Raw genomic sequence first — 19,152 nt, forward strand, 5'->3', positions numbered from 1 at the left:
CTACATTTCCTGAAAACAGGACTGTCTATGGGCCTAAAATTAGGGTCCATTAAGGTTCAAATTTCGACCCTGTCGAATTTCTTCCAGAAAGAACTGGCTTCAGTGCCTGAAGTTCAGACGTTTGTAAAAGGGGTACTGCATATACAGCCTCCTTTTGTGCCCCCAGTGGCACCTTGGGATCTCAATGTTGTTTTGAGTTTCCTAAAGTCACATTGGTTTGATCCACTCACCACTGTGGAATTAAAATATTTCACATGGAAGGTGAAGATTCTATTAGCCCTGGCTTCAGCCAGGCGTGTGTCAGAATGGGCGGCTTTATCATATAAAAGCCCTTGCTTAATTTTTCATTCTGACAGGGCAGAATTGAGGACTCGTCCTCAATTTCTCCTTAAGGTGTTTTCTATTTTTCACATGAACCAACCTATTGTGGTACCTGCGGCTACTAGGGACTTGGAGGACTCCAAGTTACTTGACGTTGTCAGGGCCCTGAAAATATATGTTTCCAGGACGACTGGAGTCAGAAAATCTGACTCGCTGTTTAGCCTGTATGCACCCAACAAGATGGGTGTTCCTGCTTCTAAGCAGACGATTGCTCGCTGGATTTGTAGTACAATTCAGCTTGCACATTCTGTGGCAGGCTTGCCACAGCCAAAATCAGTAAAAGCCCATTCCACAAGGAAGTGGGCTCATCTTGGGCGGCTGCCCGAGGGGTCTCGGCTTTACAACTTTGCCGAGCTGCTACTTGGTCAGGGGCACACCCTGACTGAGGAGGACCTGGAGTTCTCTCATTCGGTGCTACAGAGTCATCCGCACTCTCCCGCCCGTTTGGGAGCTTTGGTATAATCCCCATGGTCCTGACGGAGTCCCCAGCATCCACTTAGGACGTTAGAGAAAATAAGAATTTACTTACCGATAATTCTATTTCTCGTAGTCCGTAGTGGATGCTGGGCGCCCATCCCAAGTGCGGATTGTCTGCAATACTTGTACATAGTTATTGTTACAAAAATCGGGTTATTCTTGTTGTGAGCCATCTTTTCAGAGGCTCCTTCGTTGTTATCATACTGTTAACTGGGTTCAGATCACAGGTGGTACGGTGTGATTGGTGTGGCTGGTATGAGTCTTACCCGGGATTCAATATCCTTCCTTATTATGCACGCTCGTCCGGGCACAGTATCCTAACTGAGGCTTGGAGGAGGGTCATAGGGGGAGGAGCCAGTGCACACCACCTGATCCTAAAGCTTTTATTATTGTGCCCTGTCTCCTGCGGAGCCGCTAAACCCCATGGTCCTGACGGAGTCCCCAGCATCCACTACGGACTACGAGAAATAGAATTATCGGTAAGTAAATTCTTATTTTAATAGCAAAACTGCGGCAGGGCATGCTGGGGTGTATAGTTTCACAGCAGGTGGAGGGCCGCAGGTTGAAGACCCATGGTTTAGTCCAGTGATGGCTAACCTTGACACTCCAGCTGTTGTTGAACTACACATCCCAGCATGCCTTGCTACAGTTTTGCTATTTGGCCATGCTAAAACTGATGCAGGGCATGCTGGGATTTGTAGTTCAACAACAGAAGGTTTGCCATCACTGGTTTAGTCCATCCATACACATAGATTTTCATTTGGATTTGTAGGGGTCGTTTTAATAATACCCCTTTCACACTGACAAATATTTCCCGGGTTAGTGCACATGAACACGCATCAACCCGGGAATTTGCTCAGTGTGAAAGGGTCCTGAAAGAATATCCCGGGTCGAGCGTCCCGGCATTTCATCCCAGGTCTCGACCTGGGTTGAATCCGGAATCTGCCCAGGATGCATGCAGTGTGAACGGGTAACCGTTCTCTGCATAGGAGGAGGCGGTGCTTGGAGATGGTTATCTCCAGGTACTGCCTCCGGTAGCACCAGCAGTGACGTCACCAACCCGGCAATATGCTGCGTCGGGCCGCAAGTCTGAAGGGGTCTCAAGCCGGGTTGCACTTGGGAAGCACCCGTGTACACATTCCCGGGTGTGACCCGGCTATTGTGAATTTGAAAGGGGTATGAGAGGCAACGCCATTGTGATGGTGTTTAGCAGAGGCACAATAAATCACAGTATGTGTATTAAACTGCTCAATATCTGTGCTACTATGTGTATGTCTGATATTGCAGAGTTCTATTCCAGGACTCGGCCAGCCTGCCTTGCTTACAATACCATATTTGTACACTGCTGATCGAATTAATGTCATTTATTAACAACTATATTTAGATATCCAATGACAATCAAATGTTACATTTATCAGAAAAAGCATGTATGCCACAGAGATACACCCAATGCTATTGCACTTCTAGCACCAAAATAAACTCCCAACATCGGAGGGCGGATATATGGACTTGCGTGGTTTTCTCAATATTGGGATCCAGCCATTTTGGTAGACTGATTAAGAGAGAATTCATCACATCTGTGAATGCTTTCCCAGTTCTAGGTTACGTCACCTGTATCTTTCTTCGGTACCAGTGTACTGTGCACTGTTACACCCGTTCTTCTACAATAATATGTCAGTGTTTCTTGGCACCAGCTGGTACCCCCAATGCTGTTCTTTGTAAAAGGAATACTGTATTGAAAACAAATTGTCACCAGAATAATATTATGTTTACACCTTTTCATCCCTTTCCAGAGTTTCACTGGTTGTCACAGAGACTGTGGATGCTGGTTTGTTTGGTGAAGGTATTGTGGAGACTCTGATTCATGCCTGGAAAAACTTACTTTTGCAGCCAAAGGTCAGTAGAGTGAATGAGTGCATGACTCCTGCATACAGTTCTAATGAAAAGTCCCTGACAATGTCACATGTCACTGATTTCATAATGTACAATGGTTCTCTATCTTAGCCCACATGCGGTACTGGTGAGGGGTATGGGCAAGTCATACCTGCGGGAGCTGTGGTATATGGCATGGCTGTAGAGTGCTTAGAAATACGCAGACATCACAGGTGAGCATACAACCGGCATCTGTCCAACATGATGTATCAATAATAAAATCACATTAAAAATAAGATTTTACTTACCGATAAATCTATTTCTCGTAGTCCGTAGTGGATGCTGGGACTCCGTAAGGACCATGGGGATAGCGGCTCCGCAGGAGACAGGGCACAAAATAAAAGCTTGAGATATCAGGTGGTGTGCACTGGCTCCTCCCCCCATGACCCCCCTCCAAGCCAGTTAGGATACTGTGCCCGGACGAGCGTACATAATAAGGAAGGATATTGAATCCCGGGTAAGACTCATACCAGCCACACCAATCACACCGTACAACTCGTGATCTGAACCCAGTTAACAGTATGATAAATTTAAAGGAGCCTCTGAAAGGATGGCTCAACAATAATAACCCGAATTTTTTGTAACAATAACTATATACAAGTATTGCAGACAATCCGCACTAGGGATGGGCGCCCAGCATCCACTACGGACTACGAGAAATAGATTTATCGGTAAGTAAAATCTTATTTTCTCTAACGTCCTAAGTGGATGCTGGGACTCCGTAAGGACCATGGGGATTATACCAAAGCTCCCAAACGGGCGGGAGAGTGCGGATGACTCTGCAGCACCGAATGAGAGAACTCCAGGTCCTCCTCAGCCAGGGTATCAAATTTGTAGAATTTAGCAAACGTGTTTGCCCCTGACCAAGTAGCTGCTCGGCAAAGTTGTAAAGCCGAGACCCCTCGGGCAGCCGCCCAAGATGAGCCCACTTTCCTTGTGGAATGGGCTTTTACTGATTTTGGCTGTGGCAATCCTGCCACGGAATGTGCAAGCTGAATTGTACTACAAATCCAACGAGCAATCGTCTGCTTTGAAGCAGGAGCACCCAGCTTGTTGGGTGCATACAGGATAAACAGCGAGTCAGTTTTCCTGACTCCAGCCGTCCTGGAAACATATATTTTCAAGGCCCTGACAACGTCCAGCAACTTAGAGTCCTCTAAGTCCCTAGTAGCCGCAGGTACCACAATAGGTTGGTTCATGTGAAATGCAGAAACCACCTTAGGTAGAAATTGAGGACGAGTCCTCAATTCCGCCCTGTCAGAATGAAAATTTAGGTAAGGGCTTTTACATGATAAAGCCGCCAATTCTGACACACGCCTAGCTGAAGCCAAGGCCAACAGCATCGACACCTTCCACGTGAGATATTTTAAATCTACCGTAGACAATGGTTCAAACCAGTGTGATTTTAGAAATCTCAACACAACATTGAGATCCCAAGGTGCCACTGGAGGCACAAAAGGAGGCTGTATGTGCAGCACCCCTTTCACAAATGTCTGAACTTCAGGTACTGAAGCCAGTTCGTTCTGGAAGAATATCGTCAGGGCCGAAATTTGAACCTTAATGGACCCTAATTTTAGGCCCATAGACAGTCCTGTTTGCAGGAAATGCAAGAAACGACCCAGTTGAAATTCCTGTGTAGGGGCCTTCTTGGCCTCACACCACGCAACATATTTACGCCAAATGCGGTGATAATGTTTTGCGGTTACTTCCTTTCTGGCTTTTACCAGAGTAGGGATGACTTCTTTTGGAATGCCCTTGTCCTTCAGGATCCGGCGTTCAACCGCCATGCCGTCAAACGCAGCCGCGGTAAGTCTTGGAACAGACAAGGCCCCTGCAGTAGCAGGTCCTGTCTTAGAGGTAGAGGCCACGGTTCGTCCGTGAGCATCTCTTGAAGTTCCGGATACCAAGACCTTCTTGGCCAATCCGGAACCACGAGTATAGTTCTTACTCCTCTCCTTCTTATGATTCTCAATACTTTCGGTATGAGGGGCAGAGGAGGGAATACATACACTGACTGGTACACCCACGGCGTTACCAGAGCGTCCACTGCTATTGCCTGAGGGTCCCTTGACCTGGCGCAATATCTGTCCAGTTTTTTGTTTAGACGTGACGCCATCATGTCCACCTTTGGTCTTTCCCAACGGTTTACAATTTGGTGGAAGACTTCTGGGTGAAGTCCCCACTCTCCCGGGTGAAGGTCGTGTCTGCTGAGGAAGTCTGCTTCCCAGTTGTCCACTCCCGGAATGAACACTGCTGACAGTGCTATCACATGATTTTCCGCCCAGCGAAGAATCCTTGCAGTTTCTGCCATTGCCCTCCTGCTTCTCGTGCCGCCCTGTCTGTTTATGTGGGCGACTGACGTGATGTTGTCCGACTGGATCAACACCGCCTGACCCTGAAGCAGAGGTTTTGCTTGAATTAAGGCATTGTAAATGGCCCTTAGTTCTAGAATGTTTATATGAAGAGATGTTTCCATGCTTGACCACAAGCCCTGGAAATTCCTTCCCTGTGTGACTGCTCCCCAGCCTCTCAGGCTGGCATCCGTGGTTACCAGGATCCAATCCTGAATGCCAAATCTGCGGCCCTCTAGTAGATGAGCCCTCTGAAGCCACCACAGGAGAGACACCCTTGTCCTTGGCGACAGGGTTATCCGTTGATGCATCTGAAGATGCGATCCGGACCATTTTCCCAGTAGATCCCACTGAAAAGTTCTTGCATGGAATCTTCCGAATGGAATCGCTTCGTAAGAAGCCACCATTTTTCCCAGGACCCTTGTGCACTGATGCACTGAGACCTGTCCTGGTTTTAGGAGGTTCCTGACTAGCTCGGATAACTCCCTGGCCTTCTCCTCCGGGAGAAACACCTTCTTCTGGACTGTGTCCAGAATCATTCCTAAGAACAGTAGACGTGTCGTTGGAATCAGCTGCGATTTTGGAATATTTAGAATCCATCCGTGCTGACTTAGCACTACCTGAGATAGTGCCACTCCGACTTCTAACTGTTCCTTGGTTCTTGCCCTTATCAGGAGATCGTCCAAGTAAGGGATAATTAAGATGCCTTTTCTTCGTAGAAGAATCATCATTTCGGCCATTACCTTGGTAAAGACCCGAGGCGCTGTGGACAATTCAAACGGCAGCGTCTGAAACTGATAATGACAGTTTTGTACTACAAACCTGAGGTACCCTTGGTGAGAAGGATATATTGGGACGTGGAGATAAGCATCCTTGATGTCCAGCGACACCATATAGTCCCCCTCTTCCAGGTTCGCTATCACCGCTCTGAGTGACTCCATCTTGAATTTGAACCTTTTTATGTAAGTGTTCAAAGATTTTAGATTTAATATTGGTCTCACCGAGCCGTCCGGCTTCGGTACCACAAATAGTGTGGAATAATACCCCTTCCCCTGTTGTAAGAGGGGTACCTTGATTATCACCTGCTGGGAGTACAGCTTGTGAATGGCTTCCAGAACTGCCTCCCTGTCGGAGGGAGACTTTGGTAAAGCAGACTTCAGGAACCGATGAGGAGGAAACGCCTCGAATTCCAGTTTGTACCCCTGTGATACTACCTGTAGAATCCAGGGATCCACTTGCGAGTGAGCCCACTGCGCGTTGAAATACTTGAGACGGGCCCCCACCGTGTCTGAGTCTGCTTGTAAAGCCCCAGCGTCATGCTGAAGACTTGGCAGAAGCAGGGGAGGGCTTCTGCTCCTGGGAAGCGGCTGCATGGTGCTGCCTTTTTCCTCTTCCTCTGCCCTTGGGCAGAAAAGAGTGACCTTTTGCTCGCTTGTACTTATGGGAACGAAAGGACTGAGTTTGAAAAGACTGTGTCTTTTTCTGTTGATGTGAAGTAACCTGGGGTAAAAAGGTGGATTTTCCAGCCGTTGCCGTGGCCACCAGGTCTGTTAGACCAGCCCCAAATAACTCCTCCCCCTTATACGGCAATACTTCCATGTGCCGTTTGGAATCTGCGTCCCCTGACCACTGTCTGGTCCATAATGCTCTTCTGGCAGAGATGGACATTGCGCTTACTCTTGATGCCAGGGTACAAATATCCCTCTGCGCATCACGCATATATAGCAATGCATCCTTTAAATGTTCTATAGTTAACAGAATATTGTCCCTATCCAGGGTATCAATATTCTCAGTCAGGGAATCCGCCCATGCGACTCCAGCACTGCACATCCAGGCTGATGCGATTGCTGGTCGCAGTATAACACCAGTATGTGTGTATATACTTTTCAGGATATTTTCCAGCCTCCTATCAGCTGGTTCTTTGAGGGTGGCCGTATCAGGGGACGGTAACGCTACTTGTTTAGATAAACGTGTGAGCGCCTTATCTACCCTAGGGGGTGTTTCCCACCGTGCCCTAACCTCTGGCGGGAAAGGGTATAGTGCTAATAACTTATTAGAAATTAGCTGTTTTTTATCGGGGGAAACCCACGCTTTATCACACACCTCATTTATTTCCTCAGACTCAGGAAAAACTATTGGCAGTTTTTTCACACCCCACATAATACCCGCCTTTGAGGTATTTGTAGTGTCAGAAAGGTTCAATGCCTCTTTCATTGCCGTGATCATGTAACGTGTGGCCCTACTGGACATTACGTTTGTCTCGTCACCGTCGACACTAGATTCAGTATCTGTATCTGGATCCGTGTCGACCCACTGAGGTAGCGGCCGTTTTAGGGCCCCTGAGGGTGTCTGAGACGCCTGAACAGGCACTAATTGATTTGCCGGCTTTCTCATGTCGTCAACAGTTTTTTGTAAATTGCTGACATTATCACTTAATTGCTTAAACACAATCATCCAGTCAGGTGTCGACTCCCTAGGGGGTGACATCACTAACACAGGCAACTGCTCCGCCTCCACCTCATTTTCCTCCTCATACATGTCGACACACGCGTACCGACACACAGCACACACACCGGGAATGCTCTGATAGAGGACAGGACCCCACTTAGCCCTTTGGAGAGACAGAGGGAGAGTCTGCCAGCACACACCCAGCGCTATATATATACAGGGATAACCTTATATAAGTGTTAATCCCTTATAGCTGCTGTTAATCTAGTTATTTGCTGCCAAAATGCCCCCCCTTCTCTTTTTTACCCTGAATCAGATGCAGTACTGCAGGGGAGAATCAGGGAGCCGTCCTTCCAGCGGAGCTGTGAGGGAATAATGGCGCCAGTGTGCTGAGGAGATAGGCCCCGCCCCTTCACGACGTCCTTAACTCCCGCTTTTTTGTGTAAAATGGCAGGGGAAAAAATACATCCATATAGCCCTGGAGCTATATGTGATGTATTCCTTTTGCCAGCTAAGGTATATGTGTGTTATATTGCGTCTCAGGGCGCTCCCCCCCAGCGCCCTGCACCCTCAGTGACCGGAGTGTGAAGTGTGCTGAGAGCAATGGCGCACAGCTGCGGTGCTGTGCGCTACCTTAGTCTTGAAGACAGGATGTCTTCTGCCGCCGCTTTCACCGGACCTTCGTCTCTTCTGGCTCTGTAAGGGGGACGGCGGCGCGGCTCCGGTGACCCATCCAGGCTGAACCTGTGATCGTCCCTCTGGAGCTAACGTCCAGTAGCCTAAGAAGCCCAATCCACTCTGCACTCAGGTGAGTTCGCTTCTTCTCCCCTTAGTCCCACGATGCAGTGAGCCTGTTGCCAGCAGGACTCACTGAAAATAAAAAAACCTAACTAAACTTTTATTCTAAGCAGCTCTGGAGAGCTACCTAGTTTGCACCCTTCTCGGCCGGGCACAAAAATCTAACTGGCTTGGAGGGGGGTCATGGGGGGAGGAGCCAGTGCACACCACCTGATATCTCAAGCTTTTATTTTGTGCCCTGTCTCCTGCGGAGCCGCTATCCCCATGGTCCTTACGGAGTCCCAGCATCCACTTAGGACGTTAGAGAAACATACAGTATATTTTGATTGAGCTTTTAAAGAAAAAAACCCATCTATATATTTGAAGATGTTATGCACCTGTCCTACACTGTGTGCTGAGGAAATGGGATCTGCCAACATGCATTACTGTGTCCTACATAAAGGCAAAAACCCTCACACCTAGAAATACATTGGTCCAAGTTGCATCCTCTTACTGCAACCTATTTAAGTTAAATGAAGACTCATTAGAGCACAAATAATGAGACTACTATATACCTAAACCTGTACACAGAAAACATACTTACTGATTAGAGGAAGTAAACAGCTGCGCTTTAGAATGACGTCTCCTTTTGTATTTACCAGAATGTCTGTTTCCTTCTGCCTAGAGTGTTTGTGAGTGAGGTTGCTGGTGTGAACTTAGGAGCAGCAGTGCGGTTTTCCAGTCCCGTACACAGCAGTCACAAAGCTAACGATGTAACAGAGCCGTATGCTACAGAGAAGATTGGTAGAGTTCCTGGGGGATATAAAGCACTGAGCCAGCCCTTCCAGGCACTGTCCATAGACTTCAATAGCCTGCAGGTACAGATCGTTGTCTGGCATTGGATTTTCTATTTAATGCTGGTAAAACTAGATTAATGTAGTGTTCATTTCCTGCCTAGCTGTCTCTGCCAACTCGAAAATGAATGTCAATTTGGGGATTTTGTACTTCTCTCGGTTTCATTAATGAAACAGAGGGGGTAATCGACTATAAAGGAAGGATGAGCAGATCTGAGATGTAATAAAAGAGATTTATTAATCTGAGCATATGAATTCCAAATAAATTCTCGTGCTTATGATAATGTCAGGATAGAAAGAATGTCGTAGAGACCCATTGTCCTCTGTTGCACCATCACTCTTATTGTCCACTTAGAGAATACAGTGAGAAAATGATGCTGACCTACAGATGTGTCCTCACACGCCTTTGTCCTAGACGCGCCCAGTACCTCTTCTTGCCGTTCAAGGGTCCTTTCAACTTGCCAGACATTTTTTTTTCTTTTTAAAGTTGCGTTTTATTCACACCGCAAGAAGCAACAAAGTGCTAGTATACACTGACCACTGGGGATAGCAGCACTTGCACATCTTTGTATGACTAAGTTGCAAATATGTTTAAAAAAGGTTTCAATATGAGCGTCCGTGGCTATTCCTCGTATCACGTTCCGTTTTGCTGACTGCAATTTTGCACATAAGTTGTACTAATTACTTTGCGACAAAAAGTAGCAAACTAGCTTTTCTTGTACACTATGAGCAACTTTGTGGCTACAATGCCACTAACATGCAATATTTAGTGAAAACGTACGCCATTTTTATTGGGTGCATCTCGGTCAGGCTAAGTGTGTTGCACTGTATGGCATAAAAAAAGCTAAATGTATGAGCACACATCTATAATCTTCTAGTGGCAACATCCCAGCGACCAATCCGAGTATCTTGCTGGACCTGGTGATCAGCACAGTGGTGTAGCACAGTTTTACGTAGTAGATATATGTCTGCAGAAATCACCAGCTTACAAATAGGTTACAAACCATTTTCATGTGTTCATATTTGTACCAGAATTACCAATAATTATCTTACCAGTTGAGGAAATTGACTTATTAATGGAAAGTGCATTGGGTTACTGGCTTATGTGTGGTAAAACGTACAGCACCAATTCAGTCCATATGAAAAACACGTGACAAGCATGTTCTGAGGAACAGGACACTTTGATATGATTTTGCTACTCTCGCTTTGCACTCTAATGCTAGGACTTGGAAAGCATTGCATCGGGAAAGTCTTGCAGGATCTCCATGCTGGTCCATGAACAAGGCCAGCTTGATTGCTTTACAACCTGGTTTGTCCTCCATCTGGATAGTGAACACAATTTGTCCACGATCCCCAGTGAGGAAACGTGCTGGGAACAAGCAGTCTTCCCCATCCAGAACCTCTCTGGTGAGTGTTGGTATACTTTCTGGTTACACACTAAGATTTGGCAAGTTTATTTTCTGGCAACAGTTGGGAAAAAATGATAAAAACAGACTTTCTCTTACGTCCTAGTGGATACTGGGGTCCACATTAGTACCATGGAGTATAGGCGGGTCCACTAGGAGCAGTGGGCACTTTCTGATCCACTAGCCTGAGAATGTGTACTATCCTGTGTACACAGCACTGAGCCCCCCAGATTGAGTGAAACACTCTGCTGTGCATGAAACACACTCCTTTGACATAGTAAATGTAAAAGAACACACACACACACACACAGTGATGAATAGGTTAAAAGCACAGTTAACCCACATAGAGCCCCTTAGGGAGAGGCAGAGTATGATGGAGCCAGCCACACAGCGCCCTTATAGCTAATTATATTGTAGCTGGGTCGCAAACTAAGCATTTGTAATAAAGGCTCCGTATCCTAATACTGCTCCGCCTCCCTCCCTCCCTCCCTCCCCCCTCCCCCCCCCTCCCCCTCCCCTCCCCTCTCCCCTCCCCCCCATCCCCCCTCCCCTCCTTCCCTATGACCCCCTGGTACCTCTGAGGCAAGCTGGAGTCCTTGTGGAGGGGCTGCGCTTCCCTGCCAGTCTGTCTGTGTAGAGCTGCAGAGGGAAAATGGCGCTGGTGAGCTGCTGGATCCGCTCAGTGAAGCCCCGCCCCCGTAATGGCGCATGGTCTTTCCGCTTTTTTATACTGGCTGAGGTATGTTTGTTGCTTAAGTGGGTTAGAACCCCTGAAAACTAGTTTGCCAGTGTGGGTATTTCATTAGTGGCTCAGCACACCCCTCACAGCAGGACACATGCACCGCATGTCATCCTGAACCCTGGAGCGTAGCCTGCATGTCAGCGCTGTGCTCCATACCTTTATGCCGCCATTGAAGCCGGTGACACCGGCCATCTATTCACCTGTCTTCTGGTTCTGTTAGGGGTGGCGGCGTGCTGCGGGTCTGTACGCTCGCCGTGGTGGGGCATGCGAATAGGACCCTCAGGAGCTCAGTGTCAGCGGGGAACGGGACTATTAACCCTGGAGGAGATTAGGCCGCCCCCCTCCCCCAGGTCCCACAAAGCAGACAGGCTGTTGCCAAACAGCGCTGTCTGGAAACAACAAACCGCAAAATAAATGTAGAAAACTCTTCAGGAACTTCCCTAAGCGTGACCGACTCCTCCAGGCACATTTTCTAAACTGAGTCAGGTAGGAGGGGCATAGAGGGAGGAGCCAGCCCACACTATCAAGTACTTAAAGTGCCCATGACTCCTAGTGGACCCACCTATACCCCATGGTGCTATGTGGACCCCAGTATCATCTACTGACTACGAGAAAAGGATTTACAGGTAGGTAATTAAAGTCCTATTTTTGGTGCTGTAAAAAAATAAACACTAGAATATTTAAACAGCTCTTTGTTTCAACATTGTTGTAACCATTGTCTACCGTAACCTGTTTCTCCTTTTCACAGCTGATGACTATTTTGTCAACCCAGGGGACACAGTAGTAGTGGATGTTTCCTGTCCTGACTGCTATTTAAGATTAGATCTAGTCACAGTTATCAGAGCTGGGGCGATGGACAGTAGCGCATCTTATAATAAGATGCCAGAAGGGAACGAGACTGAATTGTGTGATGCATTAGCCAGTCTTCACACCACTCTTCAGGAGGAGAACGTGAAGGAACCCTGCATCCTGGAACCCAGCGAGATAGCCTTACTGAACAATATAGCATACCATGAGAGCTTCAAGACTGCTATTAGTAAAGTTATGTCTTCTCTGATGCTGGAAGAGAACGGTTCATTTAGGACTAAGAACAACACCTCAGTACCTGAAGAAGATCCCTTAGACCCTCTCTACATGCTGGACGTATCTGAAGGGTTTTCTATCCTTTCTCTGATTGCCGCACAGCTGGGGAGAGTGAAATCTTACAGCTCCGTTGAAGAAGAACAGCATTGTGTGGCCTTGCAGAGACTGTCAGAGAGGAATGGAATTCCTAAAGAGAGCCTGGAATTTTGGCTGAACCAGCTGGAAGCAGATGATGATGTTTTACAGAGACCGAAGTCTGACAAGTTGTGGAGCATCATCATTCTAGATGTGATTGAGCCGTGTGGCCTGATCAGACAGGAAGTGATGGAAAAAGCCGCGATAGCTAGGTAAATTATCTAGGCATATGAGCTTTTTGTGTGCTGGTATGCAAAATAAATAACACAAAATGTATCTCTCAGAGTTACACAGTAACCCCAGTTTATGATATGTATATATGTTGGTGGGTGATTTTGTTTTCCTATTCAGCACCAACTGTTTGAATCTCTATAGACAGAAAAACATATACCGTATATACTCGAGTATAAGTCGACCCGAATATAAGCCGAGGCACCTAATTCTACCACAAAAACCTGGGAAAACTTATTGACTCGAGTATAAGCCTAGGGTGGGAAATGCAGCTCTAGCCGTACACAGCCCTCAGTGCCAGATATGCCCTCATAGTGCCAGATATGCCCCCACAGTGCTGCCAGATATGCCCCCACAGTGCTGCCAGATATGCCCCCACAGTGCTGCCAGTTATGCCCCCACAGTGCTGCCAGATATGCCCCCACAGTGCTGCCAGATATGCCCCCACAGTGCTGCCAGATATGCCCCCACAGTGCTGCCAGATATGCCCCCACAGTGCTGCCAGATATGCCCCCACAGTGCTGCCAGATATGCCCCCACAGTGCTGCCAGATATGCCCCCACAGTGCTGCCAGATATGCCCCCACAGTGCTGCCAGATATGCCCCCACAGTGCTGCCAGTTATGCCCCCACAGTGCTGCCAGATATGCCCCCACAGTGCTGCCAGTTATGCCCCCACAGTGCTGCCAGTTATGCCCCCACAGTGCTGCCAGATATGCCCCCACAGTGCTGCCAGATATGCCCCCACAGTGCTGCCAGATACGTTCCCTCCCCAAGTGCCAGGTATGCCCCACAGTGCTGTTACTTACCCCTCCGTCGATCCCGCGCTGTCTTCTGGAGGGACACGAAGCACACAGCGTGCGCGGCTCTCCTGTGTCCCTCCTGCATCTTCGGCGGCCGCGGCGGGTCTATTATAGGAAGTGCCGGTTCGTGATCAGAGGTCACGAACGGGTATTTCCTGTAATAGAACCGCCGCTGCTGCCGCCGGAGATGCAGGAGGGACACAGGAGCGCCGCGCGCTGTGCGCTCCATGTCCCTCCTTCACACTGCTCTGCCTCTGCCTGCACTGACTCGAGTATAAGCCGAGGTGGCTTTTTCAGCACAAAAAAAAGTGCTGAAAAAGTCGGCTTATACTCGAGTATATACGGTAAATCATTTTACAGTAAAATCCAGTTCAGAATATAGTTGCATGGAAACATTTTTGCCGCAGTCCCTGCTAAGGTTTCTGTCACCATCACCCACCTTCAGTGTATATAGTCCAGATTAGGGGCATTCCAACCGAGGGTACCCAGCAATGGTGGTTTGTCAAAGCACTGAACATTGAGGAAAGCTGTGATGTTTTTATATTGATGAGACATTGGGCTGAGTAGATGGGCCAAGTGCTTAACTGCTGTCAGATTCTATAGGCCAATACTCACTGGCCGATGCGGGAGAGATGTGTGCTGAGCGAACTGCTCAGCACACATCTCTCCCGCCGCTCAGCACAGCGCAATGTGTGCTGAGCGTGCGGGGGGGAAGGCGCTCATTTCTGAGTGACCGGCTAGATTGGCCTGCCCGGCAGGCCAATCTTGCACCAGCAATAGCGATGTGCGGGGCTGCGCATAGCTATCGCTGTAGGGGGTACACACGAAGCGATCAGGCTTAAAATCTAAGCAATCCAGTCAGATTGCTTAGATTTTAAGCAGCGATCGCTCTGTGAGTACCCCCCTTATGTTTACTTTTGGACTGTTTACCGGTCCTTTTAACAAGAATATACTTAATACAGTATGTTGACCTTAATAAGTTCATATGTATAGCTTGGGATCCAGCCAAATACGAAGATGAAGTAGTTTTCAGACACCATGGGGCTTATGTAATACCCTGCGAGCTGCAGGCTCTGCGGAAATTCCTGTACTTTTAAAGCGCTAATCATTTAAAAGACAAAACCAACCTGGTCTTTAATTTTTTAAATGATTGCTACTTCAAAAATACAGGCGGATTGGCCTGAATTCCCGCAGAACGTGCTGCTCGCAGGCGATTACATAAGTCCAATGTATGAAATAAATAAGAAGTATTTTATCTTTGGCATGGATAATGACTACCGTACTAAAATATATTATATCTAATAATGTAAGAGGATAACAAGTACAGAGCGATCTGCATATACTCGCCATACCTATGTAATAAAGTATTGTGTGTGTGTGTGTGCTGGAAGGATGTGACCCCTGCTGGCGATGAAGTGCAATCACGTGTGACTGGAGTGATTGCTCTCTGGAATTGAAAGCTTTTGAATAAGCCGATTCTATCCAGTTCTTTTATGTGAAGCCTGAACATTGTCTTTTATGTCACGCTTATTTTACTACACACTGTCTCTGTTTTTTTGTTTTAGGTGTTTACTACAAGCTGGAGGCAAGATCTTTCCTCAGTCTGTAGTGATACATGGAGCACTAATTGAATCCCATACTCTGATGCAGGAGTGTGCTGTACAAGGCACAGAACCTACTCTGGGTTTTAATATTGCACAATCTATTAATCAGTTTAAGGTATGCTTAGTCTGGCAGTAAAGCATTTCAAAATTGTGACTTCATTATAAAATACAGATAAAGTAGATTTTAAGCAACCCTATAGAGCAGCCCTGGCCAACCTGCGGCTCTCCAGCTGTTGTGAAACTACACATCCCAGCATGCAGTGCTACAGTTTTAGCACTGCCTTATAACAAACTCTGGCAGGTCATTCTGCGACTTGTAGTTTCACAGCAGCTGGAGAGTTACAGGTTGGCCAGGACTGATGTAGAGTGCAGGTCTAGTCTTTCCACTCCTTGCACACTTTTACTTTGCAATAGTCTAAAAATGTCCTATCAGTGCAGCTTCTTGCTCTGGTATATCCGGCATCGCTGTAGCCGTGCAAAGAAACAGAAAACCAGGTGTTGGAATGTGAAATACGACATGCAGTAATGGTCTTGGAATTTTGCAGCTGATGGATTTATGGCCATATATAGTATGTGAGAATCTAAATTTTCTTTTTTTATATCGCTTTACATGAACTTCACTCATTTAGCTTCGCTTCATTTTACTTGATGATACCACCCCACCAGCTGGATTGCAACAGGTTAATTTAACCATTACACATAACTTCCAGCCAGTTACCCCCTTTACCTTAATTGCAGGCTTAGACTGCTGACTATTACCACGTAAGCTTCCAACTGCAGCTCTTACACCTGCTTGGGCATTGGAACGCCTCCCCTATTTCATGAACACAGAGGGAGGGGTCTCAAGGCTGGAGCTCTAATCCACGCTCTCATTATCTCCCGCATAGATTATTGCAATAGTCTCCTAACTGGTCTTCCCAAAACGAAACTCTCACCACTACAATCCATTCTGAATGCAGCGGCGAGGCTTATCTTCCTCGCTAGACGTTCATCGTCTGCAGATCCACTCTGTCAGTCCCTCCATTGGTTACCTGTACTCTACCGCATTCAATATAAAATACTTTTACTCACACACAAGGCCATTAACCAAACTACACCAACGTACATCACTTCGCTTATCACAAAATATCTCCCAACCCGACCTCTTCGCTCTTCACAAGACCTGCGTCTCTCATCCACACTCAATACTCGCTCCCACTCACGACTGCAGGACTTTCATCGGGCTGCACCCACTCTGTGGAATGCCCTACCACGCACAATAAGACTCTCCTCTAGTCTCCAAACCTTCAAGCGTTCCCTCAAAACTCACCTCTTTAGGCAAGCGTATCAAATTCCTGAACCGCCCACATAACTTTCATAAACCTTCCTATCAAATTACATCCACTCTGTACAGTCCACACATATCCTCACATGTCTGTTCATTCTATGCAATAGATACCACCTTTCCTTGTGTACATATGCCTATTTCCCTATAGATTGTAAGCTTGCGAGCAGGGCCTTCCTACCTCTATGACTGTTATCACCCAGTTTGTTATTGTTATTTCAAATTGTAAAGCGCAACGGAATTTGCTGCGCTATATAAGAAACTGTTAATAAATAAAATAAATAAGGGTTACGTAAAAAAAAAAAAATACAATGAAAAAATAGTGGAATTTGTCTTTTGTCAGAGTTTTCATTAGAGTTCAGTACTAAGTAATAAACCTAGTACATTTAGGCAGACACCTCATTGTGTTCTTATTTGTGATGCAAAGAGCACATTTCTCATTCTGGCACTATGGGGGCACGGTGGAATGTTTAATCTGGTAAATGGGTATGACTGTTGTAGTTCGAGCTGAGAAATAATTCCCGTTGTCCTTTAATACCAGTATTCCTATGATTTCTCGCAGGTTCCTGTCCATGTGTTCCTGAATCTCTCTACCCTGCCTTGTGTCTATCTAAGTGATCCAGTAGAACTGCTGAGGCTGGACCTAATGAATCCGTATTTAAACAGTTTTAGCTTAGCCACTGAAATAAAGGTAATATTTTAACTTGCAATCTGGTCCTCATTCTGCAAAGGTTGTTTCCCCTTCTTGCATAGTTTAAACTCAGACACAGTAGTGGGACAGATGTATTAAGCCTGGAGAAGTGATAAGTGCAAGGTGATAACGCACCAGCCAATCGGCTCCAATATGTAAATTGACGGGAGCTGACTGGCTGGTGCGTTATCACCTTGCACTTATCACTACTTTATTACATCTGCCCCAGTGGGAGATATTTTTGGAGAATGTGGTGTTATCCATGGTAATCAATAATTTTTGTTTTCATTTTCTAAAGTACACTTCAAACATGACAGCTAGAATATGATTGACTAGTATTTTCCTGGCAACATTTAAAACACAGCAGTGAGCTAAACATGCATGAAATCTTTGTTGTGTTTGTGGGTGTCTCTAGTGTGATAATGTCTCAGGAATCTGTACAGAGCTAGCTATGGGTGGTGTTTATGTCCCATGTTTACAGTGCTCACATTTCCCCTTTAATGTATAAATGGATCTGTGATCCTGAACCACAAACCATAATGCATGCTTCATGACACCACAAACATACCACTTTCAAAGCACAGTAACAATGAAAGGTTAATTCCATCCTGTTTGATGTAACATTGTCAATAATCTAAGCTTTCGCTAAGTACACATTTATATATTTATCATAGGTTAAAATCTGTAAAACCGGACAGGTGACTGCTATTCCTTTTTGGTATCATCTCCGCCTGGATGAAGACATTCACCTGGATACTACTAGTGCAACATCACATTGGAAACAAGCAGCCTTTGTATTGGATACACCACTCAGTGTGGCTAATGGGGAAGAACTGTCACTAGCCGTACATTTCCAGAACAGCAATGTCAGTATGACTTTGAGGCGGCCACAGGAATAAGCCAACTTTTGAGCATTAAATAAAACTGCTCTGTATTTAGGATAATTACTACAGTACATTAGGATCTGCTATTAAAAATTTTATACAGAAGTTTATTTTGACATGTCCAATCATGATTGCAGCAGCAAAAATGTTTTTAGAACCAAAACAATGTTTTTATTCTTACATTAACCACTGTCTGAGTAGTTGTCCTGTGTTGCCAGAGAAAGGGCAACCGTCTGCGTATCTGCGCCCATCTGCCATGAAAACAAATATTTCTCTAGACTACATATTTATTTTAAATCTCTCCCACTTTTTAATTTAGTTGAAGGAAAACATACAGAAGGCAGCTGAACCTTGTAGTTTTTATTTTGATATTTTTGGGTAATAATTTAAAATACATATTTCAAATAATGAATGACATGGTTCCTCCCAAACCTCCTTATTAATGTTGTTGTGGGGAAAGGACCAATTGCTCTTTCCACACACATCTAAATGTTGGGAGGCACTCAATATCCCAGCGCTCTGCATACCGACAGCTATTCTCCCTCTTGGAGTGTCCACGACACCCCTGGAGGGAGAATAAATAGTGTGGTCCGCCACCATGCCCGGAGCCCACAAGGGGCTGTTTTGCGCTTGCTCCGTTGCCGGCATTCCGGCGGTTGGGATCCCAATGCTGGTATATCGTAGTACACCCCTAAATGTTCCATCCAGTTCCCTATGGCTGTCCCAATGCTGCTAATAATCCTCTCTCTCTCACTGAAGTGTGTAGGCTCATGCTGTGAACAAATGGACTATTGTCCCCTGAAATACAGGGCTATCCTACTTACAGGTAAAAAGAGTGAGTGAAAGTAATGCCTCTGCTGAATTGTGAGACGGGTAGTTGCAAAGGCTGGCTGATGATTGGGCCAATTTGTATTTGAGAGGGGTGGTACAGTGGAGCACATCATAAATTACCATTGACAACCTTGCCCTATTTTAATGTTACCAGGGAAAATGTACTTTCGTCCGTCTCATCTTGTTGAAGCACTGGTAG

General features: G+C 46.3%; 1 protein-coding gene across 3 annotated transcripts in view; it reads left to right on the forward strand.

Annotated features, from left to right (window-relative positions):
- PRMT9 (protein arginine methyltransferase 9) overlaps positions 1 to 18,227 on the forward strand; it is a 32,530-nt gene extending 14,303 nt beyond the window's left edge. For 2 of the 3 annotated variants that reach the window (XM_063920584.1, XM_063920582.1), the window contains exons 5-12: positions 2,652 to 2,754; positions 2,863 to 2,963; positions 9,052 to 9,244; positions 10,444 to 10,627; positions 12,117 to 12,798; positions 15,185 to 15,338; positions 17,110 to 17,238; positions 17,913 to 18,227. In XM_063920584.1, coding sequence (XP_063776654.1) covers positions 2,652 to 2,754; positions 2,863 to 2,963; positions 9,052 to 9,244; positions 10,444 to 10,627; positions 12,117 to 12,798; positions 15,185 to 15,338; positions 17,110 to 17,238; positions 17,913 to 18,137 — 1,771 coding nt within the window. In that variant the 3' untranslated portion in view covers positions 18,138 to 18,227. The remainder of the gene's footprint in view (positions 1 to 2,651; positions 2,755 to 2,862; positions 2,964 to 9,051; positions 9,245 to 10,443; positions 10,628 to 12,116; positions 12,799 to 15,184; positions 15,339 to 17,109; positions 17,239 to 17,912) is intronic. The other variant, XM_063920583.1, reaches the window with a different exon arrangement.
- Positions 18,228 to 19,152: the final 925 nt, after the last annotated feature.

The sequence above is a fragment of the Pseudophryne corroboree genome, chromosome 1, assembly GCF_028390025.1.
Source record: "Pseudophryne corroboree isolate aPseCor3 chromosome 1, aPseCor3.hap2, whole genome shotgun sequence".
In the NCBI taxonomy this organism is placed as follows: domain Eukaryota; kingdom Metazoa; phylum Chordata; class Amphibia; order Anura; family Myobatrachidae; genus Pseudophryne; species Pseudophryne corroboree.